Source organism: Ammospiza nelsoni, chromosome 27, assembly GCF_027579445.1.
Source record: "Ammospiza nelsoni isolate bAmmNel1 chromosome 27, bAmmNel1.pri, whole genome shotgun sequence".
Taxonomy (NCBI): Eukaryota; Metazoa; Chordata; class Aves; order Passeriformes; family Passerellidae; genus Ammospiza; species Ammospiza nelsoni.
In genome coordinates, this window is record NC_080659.1 from 1,736,109 (window position 1) to 1,756,562 (window position 20,454).

Here is a 20,454-nt window from a genome sequence, read left to right on the forward strand (position 1 = left end):
AAGGGGTAGGGGGGATGAAACAAGAGAGTTGGCAGCAATCTAAACTGATATTCAGTGCATCAAAATATGAGTGTCAACACTCAATCACCTGTGGTGTGGTGCCTCAGTGGTGTGTTTAGATCCAAGTAAAAGCAGATAAAGACATCACCAGATATTTAACAGGTTTTCAAAGAGCCAGTGTCAGAGTAAGATTGCTCTGGTCACAAGGACAGCTCTGGGGTGGGATATGAACTGCTGGAGTTGAGATTCAAAGGGCCACATGGGAACAGACTCAGCTTGAGCCAGGAAGGTTTAGATTGGATATTAGGGATATATTTTTTGGTTTTTTCCCCACAGAAAGGGCTGTCCAGCCCTGGCACAGGCTGCCCAAGGCAGTGGTGGAGCCACTGGAGTGTTCAGAAGCAGAGTGGATGTGACACTTGGGGACAGGGTTTAGTGGTGAATGTGGTGGTGCTGGGCTGATGGTTGGACTTGATTATCTAAAATATCTTTCCCCACCTTAATTCTGTGACTCTGTTACCAACCTGCCCAAGAGATGGAACACCCTGGCAGCCTCTCCCTTGCTGGGGACACAGGAGAGGATTCTGCAGAAGATTGAATTGCTTTCCACAGACTTCCCTTCATGTTCCCCTCTGCCAGGCTCCAGATGTCCAGAACCAAATCTCAGACTGGAGCCCCCAACTGAACCCCCAGAGCATCTCCACTGGGAGCAAGGGAAAGGGCAGAGCACAAAACTCCAGGTAGGGCTTGAGGCAGACGAGAGGAACCTCTTCTTTGTGAGAAACATTTAATTCAACACCATGACTTACAAGAGGACAGATTTACAGAGCAGTAACTGTAACAGACTGTTCAGAAAGGAAAATAATGGTGGCTGGCTGCAGTGCCAGGTAAAGCTCCCCAAAGCAGCACCTGGCACAGCATCAGCAAAGTACAATTCAGTCTCCTAGCAGTACTCAAATGAGCAATATCAACCAATTTTGTGTTTGCAGACCTTTAAGAAAAGAGTGAATAAAGTATCAATCACTTTGGCATGGGATATTTTTCAGGGATCACTAAGCTGCACTACTCCCAAAGGCAATTCCCTGGCCCCTGGCTGTCCCTGCTAATCTTTCTCACACAATAAAGGCTCTGGGAGCTACTTTCTTCCCCAAGTTTTGGGATACCAACAACTCATACAATTGGTTGGTGGCACACTATTTAATGCACCACCCTGTAGTGTTCTCTCAGCAGAGACGTCCACGCACGGTTATGCAATGGATACCCTAAGACTAAAATAATTCTGCAACCCAGTCAACACATTCCCCAAGCTATCAGCTCTCATCTTCCTCCCCTCTCCTTGTCTCCCTTCCCAGAGAAATCCATTTTTAGCCACAAGTTACCCCAAAATGCTCAAAGATGTACTGGAAGAGACTGAGGGATCAATCAAGGTACCCATGGTGAAGCCCAATATTTAGAAACACATTAAGGCAGGTTTCACATCAGTCCAATTGTTGACACAAAATGCTGGTCACCTCACTGCACATGCAAGTAAGAAAGATTCAGTACTTAATAAAAAGCTTTAAATTCCTTTTTTTTAGATATCAATTATAGAAAAATCAACCTTTTACTTTTTTTTTGTTTTTAAAGAGGTCAGAACATTACTGCACACAAAAGCAGGTGTGTGGCCACACCTGTTGGAATGGATCCCCTTCCCTCCACACTGAGGAACAGAGGGCAGGTTCTTGGCACCAGAAGAGAAAAAGGAGGAAGTTTTCCTCATTATCAGTCAGAAATGAGTCATCCTTCCATCCCCAGTTGAGAAAGTCCTTCTGACTGGACTCAAACCAAAGTAAAATATACCTCAGGTTGGGTATATTGTGAACAGAGTCTTGGAGGCAAATGTCTGGACACACAGAGCTTGGATCCAAACTGTGGTGTGGAATAACCAAATAGCCAAATGCCCAGAGCTGGCAGCCCAAGTCCTCGAGTGCAGCTTCCCCTCCTCACCCCAGCCCAGGTGGGAGAGGCACTGGCAGCTCAGCTCTGAGACTGCACTTCCAAACACTTGCAAGACCAATGTGGTCTTGTCAGGAAACAGCAACTCACACATGGAATGAACCATTCACAACATGAAATGACCTCCCTACAGTCAGGTACAAACAGGTAGCCCACAGCAGAGTAGCCAAGGAGTGAAACAGCATCTCCCTCCCTTGGGTTAGGGAGAAAATTGTTTCTGTGGGTCATTAAAAGTACTTTGATAGAAAAGCTTAAAAATGTATCACCCAGCACTGACCCACAAAAAGTAATACCAAAAAAAAAAAAAAAAAAAAACCAAAAAAACCCCAAAAAAAGAGCCAGCAAATTCAGTTCTAGGATTTTCCCTCCCACCATGTGATATTCTTTATCCCCTCCCACTTTTGCATTCCCAATCACCCTATCCCTGTAGAAAAAGGAAGGGGAGTAGAGTTTAGTCAAGTTCCATCTGCAGAACTCCCCTGCAGTGAATGAACCATCAGCTTGCACGTCTCCTGAAGTCCATCCAAAGGCTCTGGGGTACAGTTGCACTGATGGTGCACTCTTGGCTCTGTGAATGCTTGTGCTGACCCTGCTGAATGGGTTTATACTGGGAATTCTTAGATGGAACTCCCTGAAAGAGGAAAAACAAAGACCTTGTAACTCAAAAAGAATTTTTGTAGCTTTTCTTAAAAGGAGAAATCCCACTGTCTTAACACATTCATGTCTTTATCTCCTGGGTTTCACCTACAGCAGTCAGTTTGTTCTGGCTCCTGCCAGACCTCTAGAGCAGAAAGGAATTCAAGGTATTCACTGTCCAAATACAGCTACTGCTGCTGATAGGGGAAAATGGGAAAAAAGAGCCCAGATAAAAGATGGGATCTCCCAAAGGCCAAGCAGATTGCACATTATAATCAATCCTCAAGCTTCAAGGATTGCTAAACAAAATCAATCTTCCTCCCACCTGAAATCCTCACTCCCTTCAAAGGAGCTCCTCAGCTATTTGTCCTAAAAAGTTCCTTTTTTCCCCCACCACATTCTTGATTCTTGTCTCAGAGGCTCCAGAGGAGGCCACTAAGTTGATCTTAGGGCTGGAGAACCTTTCCTATGGAGACAGGCTGAGACACAACTGGGGCTGAACCCTGAGCCTCCTTTTCTCCAGGCTGAGCCCCCCCAGCTCCCTCAGTCCCTCCTGGTGCTCCCCAGCCCCAATGCCCAGCCTGGCCCTGGGCACTGCCAGGGATCCAGGGGCAGCCCCAGCTGCTCTGGGAAATCCATTCCAGGGATGGATTCCACAATTCCTGATTCCCAGTCTCCCACCCAGCCCTGCCCTGTGGCAGTGGGAGCCATTCCCTGTGTCCTGTCCCTGCAGGCCTTGTCCCCAGTCCCTCTGCAGCTCTCCTGGAGCCCCTTCAGGCCCCAAAAGGGGCTCTGAGGTGTCCCTGGAGCCTTCTCCTGTCCAGGTGAGCAGGCCCAGCTGTGCCAGGCTGGCTCAGAGCAGAGGGGCTCCAGCCCTGGCAGCATCTCCGTGGCTCCTCTGGCCTGGCTGCAGCAGCCCCACGTCCTCCTGCTGCTGTTGCCCAGGGCTGGGGCAGCTCTGCAGGTGGGGTCTCACTCCCACCTCCCCCATTCCTGATCCAAGGCCCCCACACCTTTCAAAGCCCAGGCCAAAAAGTGAAAATTCATCAATGTTTAAGGTTCCTTCTGAAAACCTTTCTGTCCCCAGTGTTTAAGGTGAGACACAGCACAATCACCCACCTGGACTATACATTTTCCATCTCCTGGTCATGGTCCTGCTCCTCCTCCTCCTCCTCTTCTTCTCCTTCCTCCTCTGCTCCTTCTTTCTCCGAGGGAGGCTCCCCATCCCTGGCAATCTCCTCCACGTGGGCCAGCATGTCAGCCATCAGGGCCTCCTCCAGCCTCTTCCTCACCTGCTGCACCAGCTCCTCCTGCTTCCTGCCCAACACAGGGACACCCAACATCAGCCTCAGGCTGCCCCTGTCAAGGGAAGAGTTCCCAATCCCTCCAACATCAAAGCATGGACTGGAAAAACCAAGAACTCCATTGTATAACAAAAAAAAACCCCACCCGGCATTGTACTCTGAGTGAAGATGAAAAACACTTTAAAAATTCCTTCAGTATTTATATTATGTGTCCTGGACCTGTTGATTTCTGGCTGAAGTTTGGCTAACCTAGCAGCCAAATTTTTTTTAGCCTAATGCTGATTTTTAATTCCTGCTACTAATATCTAAAGTCAGCCTACCCTGCACAGACTTTCAAAAATGTGACTGGAAAAAATTAAGTTTCAGGCCATTTCCTTCTGCTCATTTTCCTTTTGAGTCCCAACCCTAAGAAGTCAAAGCACAGCAAAGAAGTGATCAACAAGCAGTGGCTCATGGGGCTCCTATTTCAGCTCAGCCACAGGACATCAAAGTTACAAACAGACTGTTTTTCCTGGCCATTTATGTCTCAATCAAGCCCAGAAAAATCATCCTGCAATTCCAAAAGATTTATCAAGCAGTCAAAGCAAGGACTGCCTTTAAACACTTAATGAATGCAAATTGCAAGCTGCAGGCCTTTGGTATAGTCAGTTCTCCATTAAAAGCTTAAAGCTGAATTTGACCAATCCTGATTTAACAATATTTAATTACTACAGCAACCTATAGCAGAATCAGCTGCATCCTTGTTCCCTGTCAGCAGGCATGGCTTGGGTTTGGTCAATCCAGAAATTTTATTTAATTCATTTACAGACACAGAGGAAGGTGAAGAGACTTCAATCCCACATACAGGATTTCTCCAATGCCACCTCCCAAATCACTATACAGGATTTCTCCAATGCCACCTCTGCACCTTGTTCCCTGTCACCACAGCAGGCATGACTTGGGTTTGGTCAATCCAGAAATTTTATTTAGTTCATTTACAGACACAGAGGAAGGTGAAGAGACTCCAATCCCTCTGTACAGGATTTCTCCAATGCCATCTCTGCACCTTGTTCCCTGTCAGCAGGCATGACTTGGGCATGGTCAATCCAGAAATTTTATTTAATTCATCTACTGACCCAGAGGAAGGTGAAGAGAATCCAATCCCTCTGTACAGGATTTCTCCAATGCCATCTCTGCACCTTGTTCAAATTTTATTTAATTCATTTACAGACACAGAGGAAGGTGAATTCAATCCCACATACAGGATTTCTCCAATGCCACCTCTGCACCTTGTTCCCTGTCACCACAGCAGGCATGGCTTGGGTTTGGTCAATCCAGAAATTTTATTTAATTCATCTACTGACACAGAGGAAGGCGAAGAGAATGCAATCCTCCTGTACAGGATTTCTCCAATGCCATCTCTGCTCAGAGGTGCCTCAGTTGAGGCTCTCCCAGCTCACTTTTGTAATAAAAGGAAACTTGACATGAAAAACAAACATGAGCCTGAAACTGCAGAGTAACTGAGCATGGCCAAAATAAAAAACAGTGGGGATTTAAGCACATGACAGAGCTTCATGTAACTACTTTTGTCTCCTCTCTTGCTCCAGAGCCATTCCAGTGAATTCCCAAGGCACAGTGTTCCATCAGACACTCAGAAAGAACAGCAAAGCACTGTTTGAGCACAAGGAACCTCATTCCAGAACAGCAAGTGCTATTTCCAGCTCCTACCTGATATCTTCATCAGTCACCATGAAGGCTTTGCAGAGAGGCTGGGAGGTGTTGAGCCAGACCCCAGGGTTCTTCTCCACAGCTGCAGAGAGCTGCCCAGTGATGGGCATGGTGCTGGTGTGCAGGGCACTGGCGATGGCAGAGAGCAGAGTCTCATCTGTGCAGCCAGGGCCAACCCCTGCAAGGGGGAGGGAAATCCATGAGCAGCACTGCCCCAGGCAGGGAGCAGGAAATCAGGACAATGGGAATGAAATTTTAATGGCAAAGCACAGGCTGTCAGTTGGAAAGCTCACATGACATAAATCTCAGAGCTAAATGACTCTAACAGCACCTCTGCAGCTCTCTGAGGGTATTGAAACTTGGAGCAGTTCCTCTTTGTTAGAACCAAAAAGATAATAAAAATCACCAAACTGGGAAAGGAGAGGTTTCCATTCTGCTTGAACAAAGCTCAGAGAGCTGGGGGTGCTCACCTGGACAGGAGAAGGCTCCAGGGACACCTCAGAGCCCCCCCTGTGCTGGGCTGAGCCCCAGCGTGGGCAGCAGGGCAGGGGGGGATTCTGCCCCTCTGCCCCTGGGCTCAGGTCAGACCCCACCTGCAGAGCTGCCCCAGCCCTGGGCAACAGCAGCAGGAGGACGTGGGGCTGCTGCAGCCAGGCCAGAGGAGCCACGGAGATGCTGCCAGGGCTGGAGCCCCTCTGCTCTGAGCCAGCCTGGCACAGCTGGGCCTGCTCACCTGGACAGGAGAAGGCTCCAGGGACACCTCAGAGCCCCTTTTGGGGCCTGAAGGGGCTCCAGGAGAGCTGCAGAGGGACTGGGGACAAGGCCTGCAGGGACAGGACACAGGGAATGGCTCCCACTGCCACAGGGCAGGGCTGGGTGGGAGATTGGGAATCAGGAATTGGGGAATCCATCCCTGGAATGGATTTCCCAGAGCAGCTGGGGCTGCCCCTGGATCCCTGGCAGTGCCCAAGGCCAGGCTGGACAGGGCTGGGAGCAGCCTAGGACAGTGAAGGTGTCCCGGCCATGGCAGGGCTGGCACTGGATGGGCTTTGAGGTCCCTCCCAACCCAAACCCAAGCACCAATCTGGGATGCTCTGCTGCTTCTGGAAAATGAATCTCCAAAAGGCAGAGAGGCTTTGCTTCAGTGTGCCCTCAGAACAAAGGGCACTGGGAAGCCCAGGCAGCAGCCCAGCCCCTGCTGCAGCAGGAATGGGCACAGCCCTGCCAGGCCCTGGGAACAGGAGGTCACCCCCAGCACCTCCACTGCCCCTGCCAGGTGCCAGATGCCAGCCCTGAGTGAAGGGCACCCTGTGGTTACCTTGCAGCCCCTTGGGAAGGTCCATTGTCTTCACCAGCTCCTCTGCAATGTCAAAGGCATTCAGGCCACTCAACTTCTTCTCCCAGAAGAGCTGCAGACAAAGCAGGAGGTTATTGGTACAACCAGGAGTGGAACTGACAGCTCCACACAATCCCTGCTTCCTGTGCAGACAGGGAACAGCAGGGCTGAGGACATTTAATGTGGATTTACCACAGAAGGGATGGATCTGCCACCTCCAACAGCAGCAACAATCCTCACTGCCAATCAGCCCTGTCAAGCCTTAACTTCTTTTTGCCAGGGCTGGGATTAATGTGTGAGATGGCATTTCTTGTTGTCACTCAGATATTTATTAGCTCTAATCTATGTTACAGTCTCACCAACCCTGAGTTCTACAGCACTTCACTCCAACAAACTAAAAATGGAGCCCCATCTCTCTCTACAAGACAGTTTATCCTTTTAAGGATGAACTATCCAATTAAGAAATGACACCTAAATTATTTTTACTTTTTACCCAATAAACAACCAACCCATGGCTCATAATGTGGACTTTTATATCCAATTACACAAAACCACCCAAAGCCATGGAGAGGAAGGAGGAGAGGAGAGGAGAAGGAGAAGGAGAAGAGAGGAGAGGAGAGGAGAGGAGAGGAGAGGAGAGGAGAGGAGAGGAGAGGAGAGGAGAGGAGAGGAGAGGAGAGGAGAGGAGAGGAGAGGAGAGGAGAGGAGAGGAGAGGAGAGGAGAGGAGAGGAGAGGAGAGGAGAGGAGAGGAGAGGAGAGGAGAGGAGAGGAGAGGAGAGGAGAGAGGAGAGGAGAGGAGAGGAGAGGAGAGGAGAGGAAAGGAAAGGAAAGGAAAGGAAAGGAAAGGAAAGGAAAGGAAAGGAAAGGAAAGGAAAGGAGAGGAAAGGAAAGGAAAGGAAAGGAAAGGAAAGGAAAGGAAAAGGAAAGGGAAAGGAAAGGAAAGGAAAGGAAAGGAAAGGAAAGGAAAGGAAAGGAAAGGAAAGGAAAGGAAAGGAAAGGAAAGGAAAGGAAAGGAAAGGAAAGAGAAAGGAGAAGGAGAAGGAGAAGGAGAAGGAGAAGGAGAAGGAGAAGGAGAAGGAGAAGGAGAAGGAGAAGGAGAGAAGGAGAAGGAGAAGGAGAAGGAGAAGGAGAAGGAGAAGGAGAAGGAGAAGAGAAGGAGAAGGAGAAGGAGAAGGAGAAGGAGAAGGAGAAGGAGAAGGAGAAGGAGAAGGAGAAGGAGAAAGGAGAAGGAGAAGGAGAAGGAGAAGGAGAAGGAGAAGGAGAAGGAGAAGGAGAAGGAGAAGGAGAAGGAGAAGGAGAAGGAGAAGGAGAAGGAGAAGGAGAAGGAGAAGGAGAAGGAGAAGGAGAAGGAGAAGGAGAAGGAGAAGGAGAAGGAGAAGGAGAAGGAGAAGGAGAAGGAGAAGGAGAAGGAGAAGGAGAAGGAGAAGGAGAAGGAGAAGGAGAAGGAGAAGGAGAAGGAGAAGGAGAAGGAGAAGGAGAAGGAGAAGGAGAAGGAGAAGGAGAAGGAGAAGGAGAAGGAGAAGGAGAAGGAGAAGGAGAAGGAGAAGGAGAAGGAGAAGGAGAAGGAGAAGGAGAAGGAGAAGGAGAAGGAGAAGGAGAAGGAGAAGGAGAAGGAGAAGGAGAAGGAGAAGGAGAAGGAGAAGGAGAAGGAGAAGGAGAAGGAGAAGGAGAAGGAGAAGGAGAAGGAGAAGGAGAAGGAGAAGGAGAAGGAGAAGGAGAAGGAGAAGGAGAAGGAGAAGGAGAAGGAGAAGGAGAAGGAGAAGGAGAAGGAGAAGGAGAAGGAGAAGGAGAAGGAGAAGGAGAAGGAGAAGGAGAAGGAGAAGGAGAAGGAGAAGGAGAAGGAGAAGGAGAAGGAGAAGGAGAAGGAGAAGGAGAAGGAGAGAGGAGGAGAAGGAGAAGGAGAAGGAGAAGGAGAAGGAGAAGGAGAAGAAGGAGAAGGAGAAGGAGAAGGAGAAGGAAGGAGAAGGAGAAGGAGAAGAAGGAGAAGGAGAAGGAGAAGGAGAAGGAAGGAGAAGGAGAAGGAGAAGGAGAAGGAGAAGGGAGAGAAGGAAGAGAAGGAGAAGAAGGAGAAGAAGGAGAAGAAGGAGAAGAAGAGAGAAGGAGAAGGAGAAGGAGAAGGAGAAGAGGAGAAGGAGAAGGAAGGAGAAGGAAGGAAAGGAGAAAGGAAGGAAAGGAGAAGGAAGGAAAGGAGAAGGACCAGCCTCTGCTCCCTAAAACCTCCACCTTGCTTTATATATATTGTTTTATTCTAAAACCTTCACTCTAAGTTCTCTACCCTGTCGATATCACTTCACATTCTATTCAACTCCACACCCACAATCCCAGCTCTATCATTCCATTCTGGAAGCTTCTCCACAGCCTCAGGTCAATGCAGTGTTCTCTTGGGGGTCAGTGCCTGGCAGCACAGAAGTCTGAAATTCCCAGCAGCCAGGGCTCCAACACAGCCCCACAATTCCTCTCTCCCAGTTTGCTGCCTTGGAAAACTCTCTTGTCTTCCAGGGCCTGGAACTTTCACTGCTCTGAGCTGCAGGTGCAAGCCCACAGTGTGAGACCAGCCTTGTCAGCACCCTATTTCTCTCCAACATATCCCACAGAAAGGTAAGAAATGCAAGAGCTGAATTCAAGGTAAAGTATTATTTTCTTCCTTCTGTTTGGTCCTTTCCCCCATGTCTCTCCTTTACCAGATTTTGAGTCACGGGCTCTCCCCAGGTTTTAAAAGCTGAATGTGTGGTGTGGCAGAAATTCAAATACATCACCCTGACACACCTTTAACTCTGTACCTGGTGCAGGAGAGGTATCAGGAGGACAGCAATGCACAACTTGCAAAAACCCACATTTTTATCAAGGTTTTGAGAAATGAAGAATTCACCACAAGCAGTCCATGCATATCCCACCCCCTTCTCCTGCCTGTCAAAATCCAAGTTCAACTGACCCCACATGACTTTTCCAAAAAGGGGAATGAGGCAGTCACAGCCCAAACACAGGCTGGATATTCCCTAGCCCTTCAAATAGGTGATTTTTTTTTGTTTGTTTGTTTTTGGTTTTGCTTTTTTGGTTGTGTTTGTGGTTTTGGGTGGTGTTTTTTGTTTATTTTTTTGTTTGTTTGTTTGTTTTGGTTTTTTTTTTTTTTTTTCTTTTTTTTTTTTGTTTTTTGGGGGTTTTTTTGTTTTTTTTTTTTTTTTTTTTTTTGTTACTCAGAAAAGCTGTGGCTGTCCCAGTCCTGGAATTGTCCAAAACCAGGCTGGATGGGGTTTGGACCAACCTGGGATAGTGCAAGGTGTCCCTACCCCATGGTGGGAGGGTAGAATGGGATCATCTTTAAGATCCCTTCCAGCCCCCAAGAATTCTGGGATTTTTAAGCCAGTGTATGATGGGACTTGGCTCTGATTTCAAATTTTGCAGAAACATCTGGAGTCTGCTGAGAAAAAGTCAAAATATTCTGCAATCCAGTAAAATATCTTAAAGAGGAACACAAATCCAGCTCAGAGCTGGGAGAGGGTATTTTATCTTTAGTGTTCTTTTTTATTGCCTTAACTATAAAAGCTGCAGGAGTAGCAACAACACTGTGAACATACAGGATCTGCTTCCCCAAAAAACCATGGTGAGACCCTGCCAACCTGCTTAAAAAAACAAAAAACCCACCCCAACCACCAAAAAACCACCCATTTCAGATAAGTTCTATCTCACATCTGGAGGTTCTAGTTCTAAGTTGAACTGGGTTTATTAAATTCTTAAAATCTGCCTTCAAAAAGTGTTTTTTGAAGTTTTCAGAAAAGGTTTTCAGTGCTCCAACAGGTACAGCTTATTTTACCTTCCCTTGTCCTGAGCATCCTTTCCTTTAAATTTGGTGTGCTCTCTTGCTTGCTAATACACATTATGGTAAGAAAAACATTTTGATTTTGTATTAACAATAAGATTCTAAGTGAATTTATGATCTTATACTGGCAGAGTTTACTCCTACTAATGTACAGTCCCCTGCACTGCAACAAACACCACAGTGGATGTGATCCCTGCAGGAACAAGGATTTAATGGAACATGGAATTCTTACACAACTGCAACATTTGACAGTGATTCTAAACCCAAGTGTCCTCTGAAGTGGCTACAATGTCTGAATAATTTTGTAGATAATACTTAATTTCAGCATGAAGGAAATTCAGCTACAACAGAATTGGGATACAACCAAAGGCTGCAGTTTGTAAATCCCAGTGTGCAGAGTCCATAACTAGAAATTGGGAATGGGATTTGTTCTGATTTGAAGAGCTGGGAGCACTGCAAGCCTCTGCTTCTGAAAGATCAGATTTTTCTGAATTCTGAAGTGCCAGAGATCAGGAATTACCAGGGAGCATTTGTTCAGCATCACAAAATTAAAGCAGATTATTTTGGGATCCTCCCAGTAGGAAATCCAGGAGTTCCTCAGCCCTTACCTGCCTGGGCTGATCCACAGCTTTCTGGGGGTCACTCTTCACCTTGTTGCTGGGGTGGTTTGTGATCTTGGTGACAGGCTGTTTGAAGATAGAGGCAGTCTGTCTCACAGGCAGGGCTGTGTTCAAATCAGGCTTGCCCTGTTTCACACAAAAAGAAAAGGAAAAAGCCACAAAAATGTTTTCAGATTGCTAAAATGCTACTACAGCCACAAAGAAGTGCAGCAGGGAACAATTCCTGGGCTTCAAATCTTGTCTAATCTCAAGTTATACAAGTTAGGTTGCTAAAAATACATAACTAAATTCAAATCTTGCCTTAGACCTATCAAAGTTTTCCACTCATTCTGTTTAGCATAGCAGCCTCCTCCCATGTGAGCTCACACACATCAGTTTTACTCCCATTTTTAATGACTTTAGGAGTCAGAACAAACCATGTGTAATCACTAAAAGAGAGGGTTACAACACAATATTTGTAATAAATAAAAAAATTACAAGCAGGGATTTAGAGGCTGATTTCTGAATCCAGAAACTACTCCAAACAATTCCTTCTAAATCAAGTTGTGACCAATTAACCAACACCACTGAAAGCTGAATCCCTTTTTTTTACCTTTGGTTCTGAACAAAGCTCAGCTTTTAAATGCAGCTCATAATCAATTTTGCACTACAGGACTGCATTTTCTGTTAGGGGAAGCACAGGAAGGCTGCTCCTCATTCCCAAAATCCAACACACAACTCTTGGAATGGCTCTAGGACACGCTTTGTTCTCAGGGATGCAAACACTGTGTCTGCCTCACAGATTTATTCATGAGATGTAGAAAAGATGTATTCAGGACAAATATAATTCTGAACCATCTGGGTGCTAATCCTTGCAGAAGACAGTGATAACATTTGTACATTTATTGAGAGTTTTGGGCAGAATTTTTAGCCTGAGAGGTGTGTGAGCTGCTGCTCTCTGCCTCAAGGCAGGTCTCAAAATATCCCTGCAGCACCGGGACTGTAAGAAATGTTCCCAGCACTCTCGTGAAGATGATCCTTGACTGGCTGATGTATTTCAGAAATGAGCATTGTGCCTTTTCCACATTCAGTGTTTAGGTGCATACACAGCAGCTGCTGGGTTCTGGGAAGGATTTTAGCATCTGATGAAGATCCTGAGGAATGAGTTGGGACAATCAATCCAGACAGGGAGCCTGACACTGCCACCCTGACACCTCAACAACCTGAATTAACAGCTAGAGAACCTTTTATTTTGTTCTGCAAATAGGCCTCACAGTTCTTTTCCCTCTCAGGCTTTTTGCCCCAAATGCCACCTCCCCTTCCATCAGTGCCAAAGCTGGGGCAGCAGCACAGAGCTGATCTCTCCTGCAGCATCTCCTCATCCCTGTGGACCCAAACCCCTCCTCTCCTCTGCAAAGGCAAGGGCAGGGCAGAGCTGCTGCACAGCTCCAGGAATGTGGGGCTCTGGAGCAGATTGTGCTGGAGGAGGTGAGCTCACACTGCAGGGAGAGGGATCACAGAATCCTGGAATGGTTTAGATTGGAGGGGATGTTAAAGCCCATTCAGTGCCAGCCCTGCCATGGCAGGGACACCTCCCACGGTCCCAGGTGCTCCCAGCCCTGCCCAGCCTGGCCTTGGGCACTGCCAGGGATCCAGGGGCAGTCCCAGCTGCTCTGGGAAATCCATTCCAGGGATGGATTCCACAATTCTGATTCCCAATCTCCCACCCAGCCCTGCCCTGTGGCAGTGGGAGCCATTCCCTGTGTCCTGTCCCTGCAGGCCTTGTCCCCAGTCCCTCTCCTGGAGCCCCTTTAGTGCCCTCAAGGGGTTCTGAGCTCTCCCTGGAGTCCTCTCTTCTCCTGCCAGGGAGCAATTCCTGCCCAATATTCCATCTAAATACGATTTTTTTCCCATCTAAATGGGATTTTTTTCCCATCTAAGTTTCACTTTTTCAGTGGGAGCCATTCCCTGTGTCCTGTCCCTGCAGGCCTTGTCCCCAGTCCCTCTGCAGCTCTCCTGGAGCCCCTTCAGGCCCCAAAAGGGGCTCTGAGGTGTCCCTGGAGCCTTCTCCTGTCCAGGTGAGTACACCCAGCTCTCCCAGAGCAGAGGGGCTCCTCTGCACTCATTCCCACAGGGCAATGCCTGCCTTGTGCTGGGAACTGAGGAAGGTGACAGTCTCTTCCCTGCCCTCCTCCACAGAACACTGAGCAGTGCCACAACTCTCCTCCCCAGCACCAACCCCCCGGGAGCAGCACTTGTCCAACCCCCACCAGCAGAGCTGTTCTGACACAGCTCCAATTCACACTCCAGCTCTGAACTGCTGCATTCTCCCTTCTCTCCCAGGCTGCTCTGGCAGCTCCTCAGCAGGGAGGGGGAGCAGCAGAGCCTCTCACTCTCTTACTTTGGCCTGGTTGGAGCAGTCGTAGCGCATCCTCTGCCTGTTCTTGTTCATTTTGTTCATCAGCATCTTGCCCGTGCGGAAGTCGAAGGTGCCCAGGTCCATGGAGCTGCCCAGGTAGCGTGCCAGCTGCGGCTTGCTGCGGAACTTCTTCCCACTGGGGCTGCAAGAAACACACCAGGTGTCCACCCCCAGGGACACCCCGTCCCCCTGCACCTCCTCTGCACCTCAGCAGGGAGGGCTTCTATTGCCATGCTCACAAACACATGCTGGACTTTGCAGGATGAAGCTCACATTCAGCTTTGAAATGTTTTCATATTGACTGCTTCTCATGTGGAACGCACAAATTAAGTTAAAATGGTTTGGTATGTCAAGAGGAAGATTCAGATCAGATAAACAAATGTAGCATAATGCACACAATAACCATCAAGGGAGATCTCAGCACAGATGCACTTTTCATTCAGCTGTCTCTCATAGTAAATGCACATTTTCAAGTATAATTTCTTCTCTCAGGACTCTTGCATTTGACCAGCACCAAAAATGCTCCTTGTCTGCTCTCCCTGCCCCTTGAACAGCACATTCAGGTTTGATTCTATGTCTTTTGCAGCATCCTGAAGACTTCAGAAAAAGAGAAAACCAGAAGTTAACTACTGACAAGCTGCAAAATAAAGAATCCAAAGAGATGCAAAGATAAATTTCAAAACCTTGTAAAACTTTCCATTAATGGCAAAAGGGAAGAGAGACTCTTCTGTAACACCTGGGTTTCTACAAAGACTCAACCTGGAGAGCAGGCATAAATTATTCCAAATTCTTACTGATGTTTTCTTTGGGGTTTTGTTGTATTTTTTGTTTTAGTTTGTTTTTTGAGGAGGTTCTTTTGGTTTGGTTTTTATTTGTTTGTTTGGGTTTTTTGTTTTATTTTTTTTCTGGTTGTTGTTGGGATTTTTTTGTTTTGTTTTTTTGGGGGATTTCTTTTTTTTTTAATAATCCAACATAAGCTATTTTTTTATTCATAAAGCAAAAATAAGCCACTGTGTTATGGCTGCAGTGTGGGACTGTAAAGACGATAGCACCAAGTATTTTTCACCTTCTCACTGAGCAGCAAAACAACACCTCTTTATTCTATCAATAACTTTCACTTCTGGTTTTCTCCACTTTGCAACTTGCATATTCAGTCCTAGTTCACACCCAGGAGTTATTCCCTGTATACCCATCCCACTATCACAGGTTAATGGGCTGGAAGGCATTTTAAGACCAAAAATGCCAGTTACCCCCTTATCTCACACTGGTGAGATACTGATAGCCTTACCAAGGTCTTAACAACAACAAAACAAAGCAAAAGGAAAAGTCAGTGTTCACATATTGTCTCCTGCCCTGAAGCTTTATTAGGGGAAAGCCAGCATGAGCAGAGAATTTCTGGTACAGGACAGTGACAAAGCAATTAGGTTAAGTCAGGCTGTGCGTGAAAAAAATAGATAAAAAAAAAAAAAAAACAAACCCAGAAAGTACCCAAGTATTAAAAGGTCTCCAAAAACTGAGATAAATTTAATATAAATTACAGTAAAACCGAAATCAGAAAAAGTCTCTGGAAGGAATTAAGTCTGAAAGGTTGTGGTGATCCCACACAGCATCTGCTGAGGAAGCTCCTGGCTCCAACTGCTCCCAAGCTGCTTATCCTGCCTGGATCTCCTCCCTGCCACCACCACTGCTCACACAAATGAACCAGCTGAGGAAAATAATCCATCTTTGGAGGCCAGGGGAGGAGGAGGAAACACTCCCCACTGGTTATTCCTCAGCTGGACCAGCTCCCTGTGGAGCTGCACTTGGGCCAGGACACAACACAGAGCAGGACCAAGCAACAGAGGCTGTGTCCAGCCCCAAATTCATGAATTAACTTTTTCAAACTCTAAAGGGAGTTATTTGCCTCAATCCAGAGAGAGGAATAACCAACTCAGCAGCTTTAGGGCAGGGCTGTTGCTGCCAGTGAAGCCAGGAAGAAAAACTCCTGCTACATGAAGAACATGGCACGGCTTCCTCTTCCAAGATCTGCTGCTCTAATTTAGGGTTTAGTGTCTTAGCAGGTTTAAAAATAATGCATTAAAGTGCAGAGTAACTTCCAGAACAGTCAGTACAGTCGAAGACAGGATTTTAAGTGAACAGAGCCCTTCATCTCTGTGTGTTTAGTATGTGCTGTGGTCATTTTGCAAGGAAGAACTCAAAAGCTGCTCAGAGTCTCAAAAAACCCACCTGAAATGACTGAGAGTCCTGTCTCTTCCTGGGGAAGCTTGGCCCAAAGGAAAAGCACTGAAATGTTCAGAAGAAAAACTTTTATTCTGATTAGGTCTTGCAAAAGGCAGGATCACCCCCAGGCTCCCTGGGACAACAGCAGAGCAGGGAGCAAAGCTATGAGCAAAAGGTGACAGGGAACTGAGACAGGAAGGGATGGGGTGCCCTGGAGCTCCTGGGGACCCTCTGGCAGGACCATGCAGGACATTGGGGCACCTACACACACCTGGGAGGGTCAGAGGTGTGGGGGAGCCACAGGAACCCAAAACTCGAGCGGGATCCCTGATGCACATCAGGACACACAGAAACTCCCCCGGCACCACAGAACTCTGAGCAATGTTAAAGTGACTTAAAATGTCACAAAATACAGAATTTCCCTCCTTCTGCCCCTCCTGCACTCCTGGTTTTGCACAAAGAGGCCCAGAAACGAGACATTTTGGTAGAAAGCTGCAAAGCCCAACCTCTGCTCTGTAACACCCCCAGGCAGCGACGCTGAGAGCCCGGATTGATCCTGAGCTCCCGAATTAGGCTGTGCCACAGCTCCCCGTGTGAAAGGCCGAGCTGCAAAGGAGTTTACAACTTGCAAAGGATTTTTCACGCTCGTCCATCACCAGCTCCGGGGCTTTATTCGCTTGGGCCGCCTGGTTCTCGCTAACAAAACAGACCTGGCTGCCGGAGCCACCCCGAGCACCCCCGGCTCTCATTCCCAGACTTTTGCGGGCAGATTGAGCCCGTTCGGGGCAGCCCATTGAAGGGCCAGGTGTCCCTGCTCTCCATGTGCAGCTCAGCCTTTGTTTCCTGCCTTATATCCTTAAGGAGAGAGCGGCTGCCCAGGCCCTCTCCCCTCCTCCCTCCCTCATCTGAGTCTCCACCCCTCCGCTCTCCCATTTAGCCCGCACAGGATCTGCACAACTTGGGAAGCGAGGGACAAAAGGCAAAAAAAAAGAAAAAAACCAAACCCTGAGCAAAGCCAGCCACCGCCTGCCTCTGGAAGGAATGGAGGCAGGGACAGCCCAGGAAAACGGGGCACTGAAAGCAGACACTCAGAGCCTCGGGTCCCCGCTGGAGGGGCAAGGGAAGAACACAAAATGATTCTCCTTCTTGCTTTCCATCGTGCTCACTCCTCTCCCCAGCTCTGCTCCAGGCAAATCCCGGTAGCGGGGGCTCCTGGAGGGCTGCAGGAGATACCCTCACAGGGAGATGGGGACCCCAGAACACCGCACAACCACCAGTGCCAGCACCTCTGTCACAGCACCCCCAGTCACCCCTGCCCCGGGTCCCACACTCAGCTGGGCCACCCTGGCATGGGCTGGCACGGCCATGAAAACCACACCAAGCCAGAGGGTGACACCTCCATGTGCCACAGAGCACCCCACAGCCCTACACAGCCACAGCCCCACCCCAGGGAGCAGCCCCGGGGACCTGACCTGTCCCCATCCCCGTGGGGCTGTCCCAAGGGATGATGTCCCCTTCCCTGCAGGACAACAGGGGGGTCTTCGTTCAGCAACTTGGACTCCAACCATACCAAAAATAACCCCCCCAAAAACTCCAAACAAAGCACTTGGAGACACAAAATCTCCCCAAATTTCCAGAAGCATCACATCCCTAAAGGGGAGCCCAAATGGCAGCTCCGTAACACCGGGACAAACAAAATTACAACCAGATGATTTTGCAGGGCTCAATTCAGGAGTCGTGGAATTAAGGATGGAAAAGACCTTTAAGATCATCAGATCCAACCATCACCCCAGCACCACCACACGTTCACCATTAAACCATGTCCCCAAGTGTCACATCCACATGTTTTTTGAATATTTCTAGGGATGATGACGCCACCATTGCCCCGGGCAGCCTGTTCTAATCCTTTATAACCCTTTCCATGAAAAAAAATCTCTCTAATACCCAACCTAAAAGTCCCCTGGTGCAACTTGAGGCTGTTTCCTTCTCATATGAGAAATTATGAGCTTCCCTGCAGGCAAACCCGAGCAACAGAGGAAAAGCAAAGGACAGACTCAGTGAAAGCATTTTGCTCCACAATTTTTTTTGGAAAAGACTGTACTGATCAAAATATCTTTGGAGGAGTGTTAAAAACATTCCCTTCCAACTTCTTACATTTGTGCTGCAAAGGTAAGGAATTCTCAACAAAATAAGTTTCACACAAGAGTGTGAAGTTTCCCAGCACAGTGATGTCAACATCCTGAGGCAGAGACGAGCAGCAATCCCAAATTTCTGACACTTGGCCATCAAACCTTCAGGAGAAAAACACTCTGCAGAAAAAAAGCCCCACAAAGCAGCACTAAATTCTCCTTCCCCCATGTGAGAACCCCGAGTTTGAAGGGAGCCAGAACTCTCTCAAAGACAACCTGCCACTTTGACAAAATCCCTGACACAATTTTCTTCCTGAAATCCTCCATCCCTGCACTTCTCCTGCTCACAAGTCCCACCCTCTCAGCCAGAAACTCTCCTAAGGATGAGGTTCGAGGACTGGCTGTAAAAACCTGTCCAGGCACTCAGGACCTGGAGGAAGATGGAATTTCCAGCCAGAGACTGGCTCACACACATCTCACAGGGGGTTTTCCACAAACCCTCCCTGCATCTGTGCGTGCCTGGGAGCTGGACAGAACAATTACCCAGGTAAACAACAGGCAGAAGTCCCACAGGTATTACTGAACTGCCACACCTGCATTTGCCACTCTGAGGTAATGCAAAATGCAACAGAAACCAAAAATTAGCGCAACAAAGCTCTATTCTACCTTTGATCTCTGTCCAAATTGATACAAAGGGAAAACCCATAGAAATTTTGGAATAAAAATATACTGCTTATCCTCTCTTCCCCCTTTTTTAATGTTTATCTCCAACACTGCAACTAAACAAACAAGTTCTAGGACAAACAAACAGAATCTCTGAAGCTTTCAGCTGCTGCTGGTGGTCTCATCCTGCCCTCAGCCTCCGAGCTGCAGCAGCTGAAGCCGCTTCACGTTCTCGAGGATGGATGGCACTTTCTGGTTCAGTCCCCTTTTCTCACAACCATAACCTGATTCTAAAAATTAAACCTGGAGCTAAAGCTGTGTCTGTCCCATCCTTGGAAGTGTTCAAGGGCAGGTTGGACGGGGCTGGGAGCCACCGGGTCCAGTGGAATGTGTCCTTGCTCATGTCAGGGTGGGATGAGATGGGCTTCAAGGTCCCTCCCAACCCAAACCGTGCTGTGAGGATCCTGTGTCAGAGGCAGAAGTTGAGGGTTTGGATTTTCCCGACAGGCAGGGCCAGGTGAGGACACAGGGACAGCTCCTGCTGCGTTCGCAGCTCCCGCTGGACCCGAGTTTCACACCTCAGCCCGCGGGTGCCTCGTGGGTGCGGGGAGGATCCATATGGCCTCCTACAGCCGTATGAGCCATGCAGGGCTATAAATAGCACCCCTCCAGCTCCCGGGCCGTGTGCTCCCCCCGCAGCCACACTCCCGGCAAGGCGCATCCCGACCCGCCCCGGGGGCAGCACCGCGAGCAGCCCGGGCTCCCTCCCCGCAATCCCCGAGCGCACCCAGAGGGCAGCGGAGCGAGCCCCGGGGAAGGAGGAGCACCCCCCGCGCTGGTCCTTCGAGAATAAAGAACCCGGAGTGCCTGCGGGGCAGGAGCCGCTCTGAGGGGACGCGGGGGCTCCTCACGGCGCTCCCCGATCCCTGAGGGGGGCCGAGCATCCCCGGCCCCCCGCGGCCGCCCCGGGCCGGCTCCCCGCTCCCTTCCCCTCCACCTGTGGCTGCGGCACCGGCCCGGCCCCCCGCGCCCGGGGCGGCCCCGCCGAGCGCTCCCACCTCTTCCGCTCCATGGCGGCTCCTCCCGGCCCGCTCCCGCCTGGCTCCGGCCGCCTCCCGCCGGCTCCTCCCGGCCGCCGCGCTCTCCTGCCGCCGCCGGCCCTTCCGCGCTCCCGCTGCCCCCGGGAGGCGGCGCCGCGGCCCGGCTCGTCCCGCTCCCGCTGCGCTCCCGGTGCCGGTCCCGGCCCTGGCCCCGCTCCCGCCGTCCGGTGCGCGCCGCTCCCTCCGCCCGCCCCTTCCACCCACCGAGCCGCCTCCCACCGCCCGCCGCGCCCGGATCCCTCCGCCCGCATATAGTCCCTCCCCCCGCCGCCCCCGCGTGGTGCCCCCCCCGTGCCAGCCCCGCTCCCCCGGCGAACCCGCACGGTGCCGGCCTTACCCCAGCGCCGAGCGCCGCGGGCCCCCCCGGTGTCCCGGCAGCGCCGCTTTGGGCATCTTCCCCCGCGCCCGCCCCGGCCGCACTGGCGGCCCTGCGACCCCCGGCCCCGCCCCGCGCCCCGGGCTGCGGACCCGCCCGGACCCCCGGGGAGAACCGGCCCCCTGCCCTGGGGCTGCCCCCGGGGGGGCTCG

The 20,454-nt window shown here is 49.7% G+C and overlaps 1 protein-coding gene across 2 annotated transcripts; it reads right to left on the reverse strand.

Annotated features, from left to right (window-relative positions):
* Positions 1-770: 770 nt before the first annotated feature.
* MBD3 (methyl-CpG binding domain protein 3) lies at positions 771-19,985 on the reverse strand. Of its 2 annotated transcripts, XM_059489952.1 has the most exons (8): positions 19,885-19,985; positions 16,041-16,097; positions 13,797-13,956; positions 11,405-11,542; positions 6,961-7,051; positions 5,643-5,820; positions 3,751-3,948; positions 771-2,626 (listed from the first exon to the last, which is right to left on the reverse strand). In XM_059489952.1, exons 1-7 carry the CDS (start codon positions 19,896-19,898, stop codon positions 3,756-3,758), a joined length of 831 nt encoding a protein of 276 aa, XP_059345935.1. In that variant the 5' UTR covers positions 19,899-19,985; the 3' UTR covers positions 771-2,626; positions 3,751-3,755. The 2 variants fall into 2 exon arrangements, with proteins under 2 accessions (XP_059345935.1, XP_059345936.1); XM_059489953.1 differs by lacking the exon at positions 16,041-16,097 and having other exon boundaries at positions 19,885-19,930.
* Between the last annotated feature and the right edge of the window lie 469 nt (positions 19,986-20,454).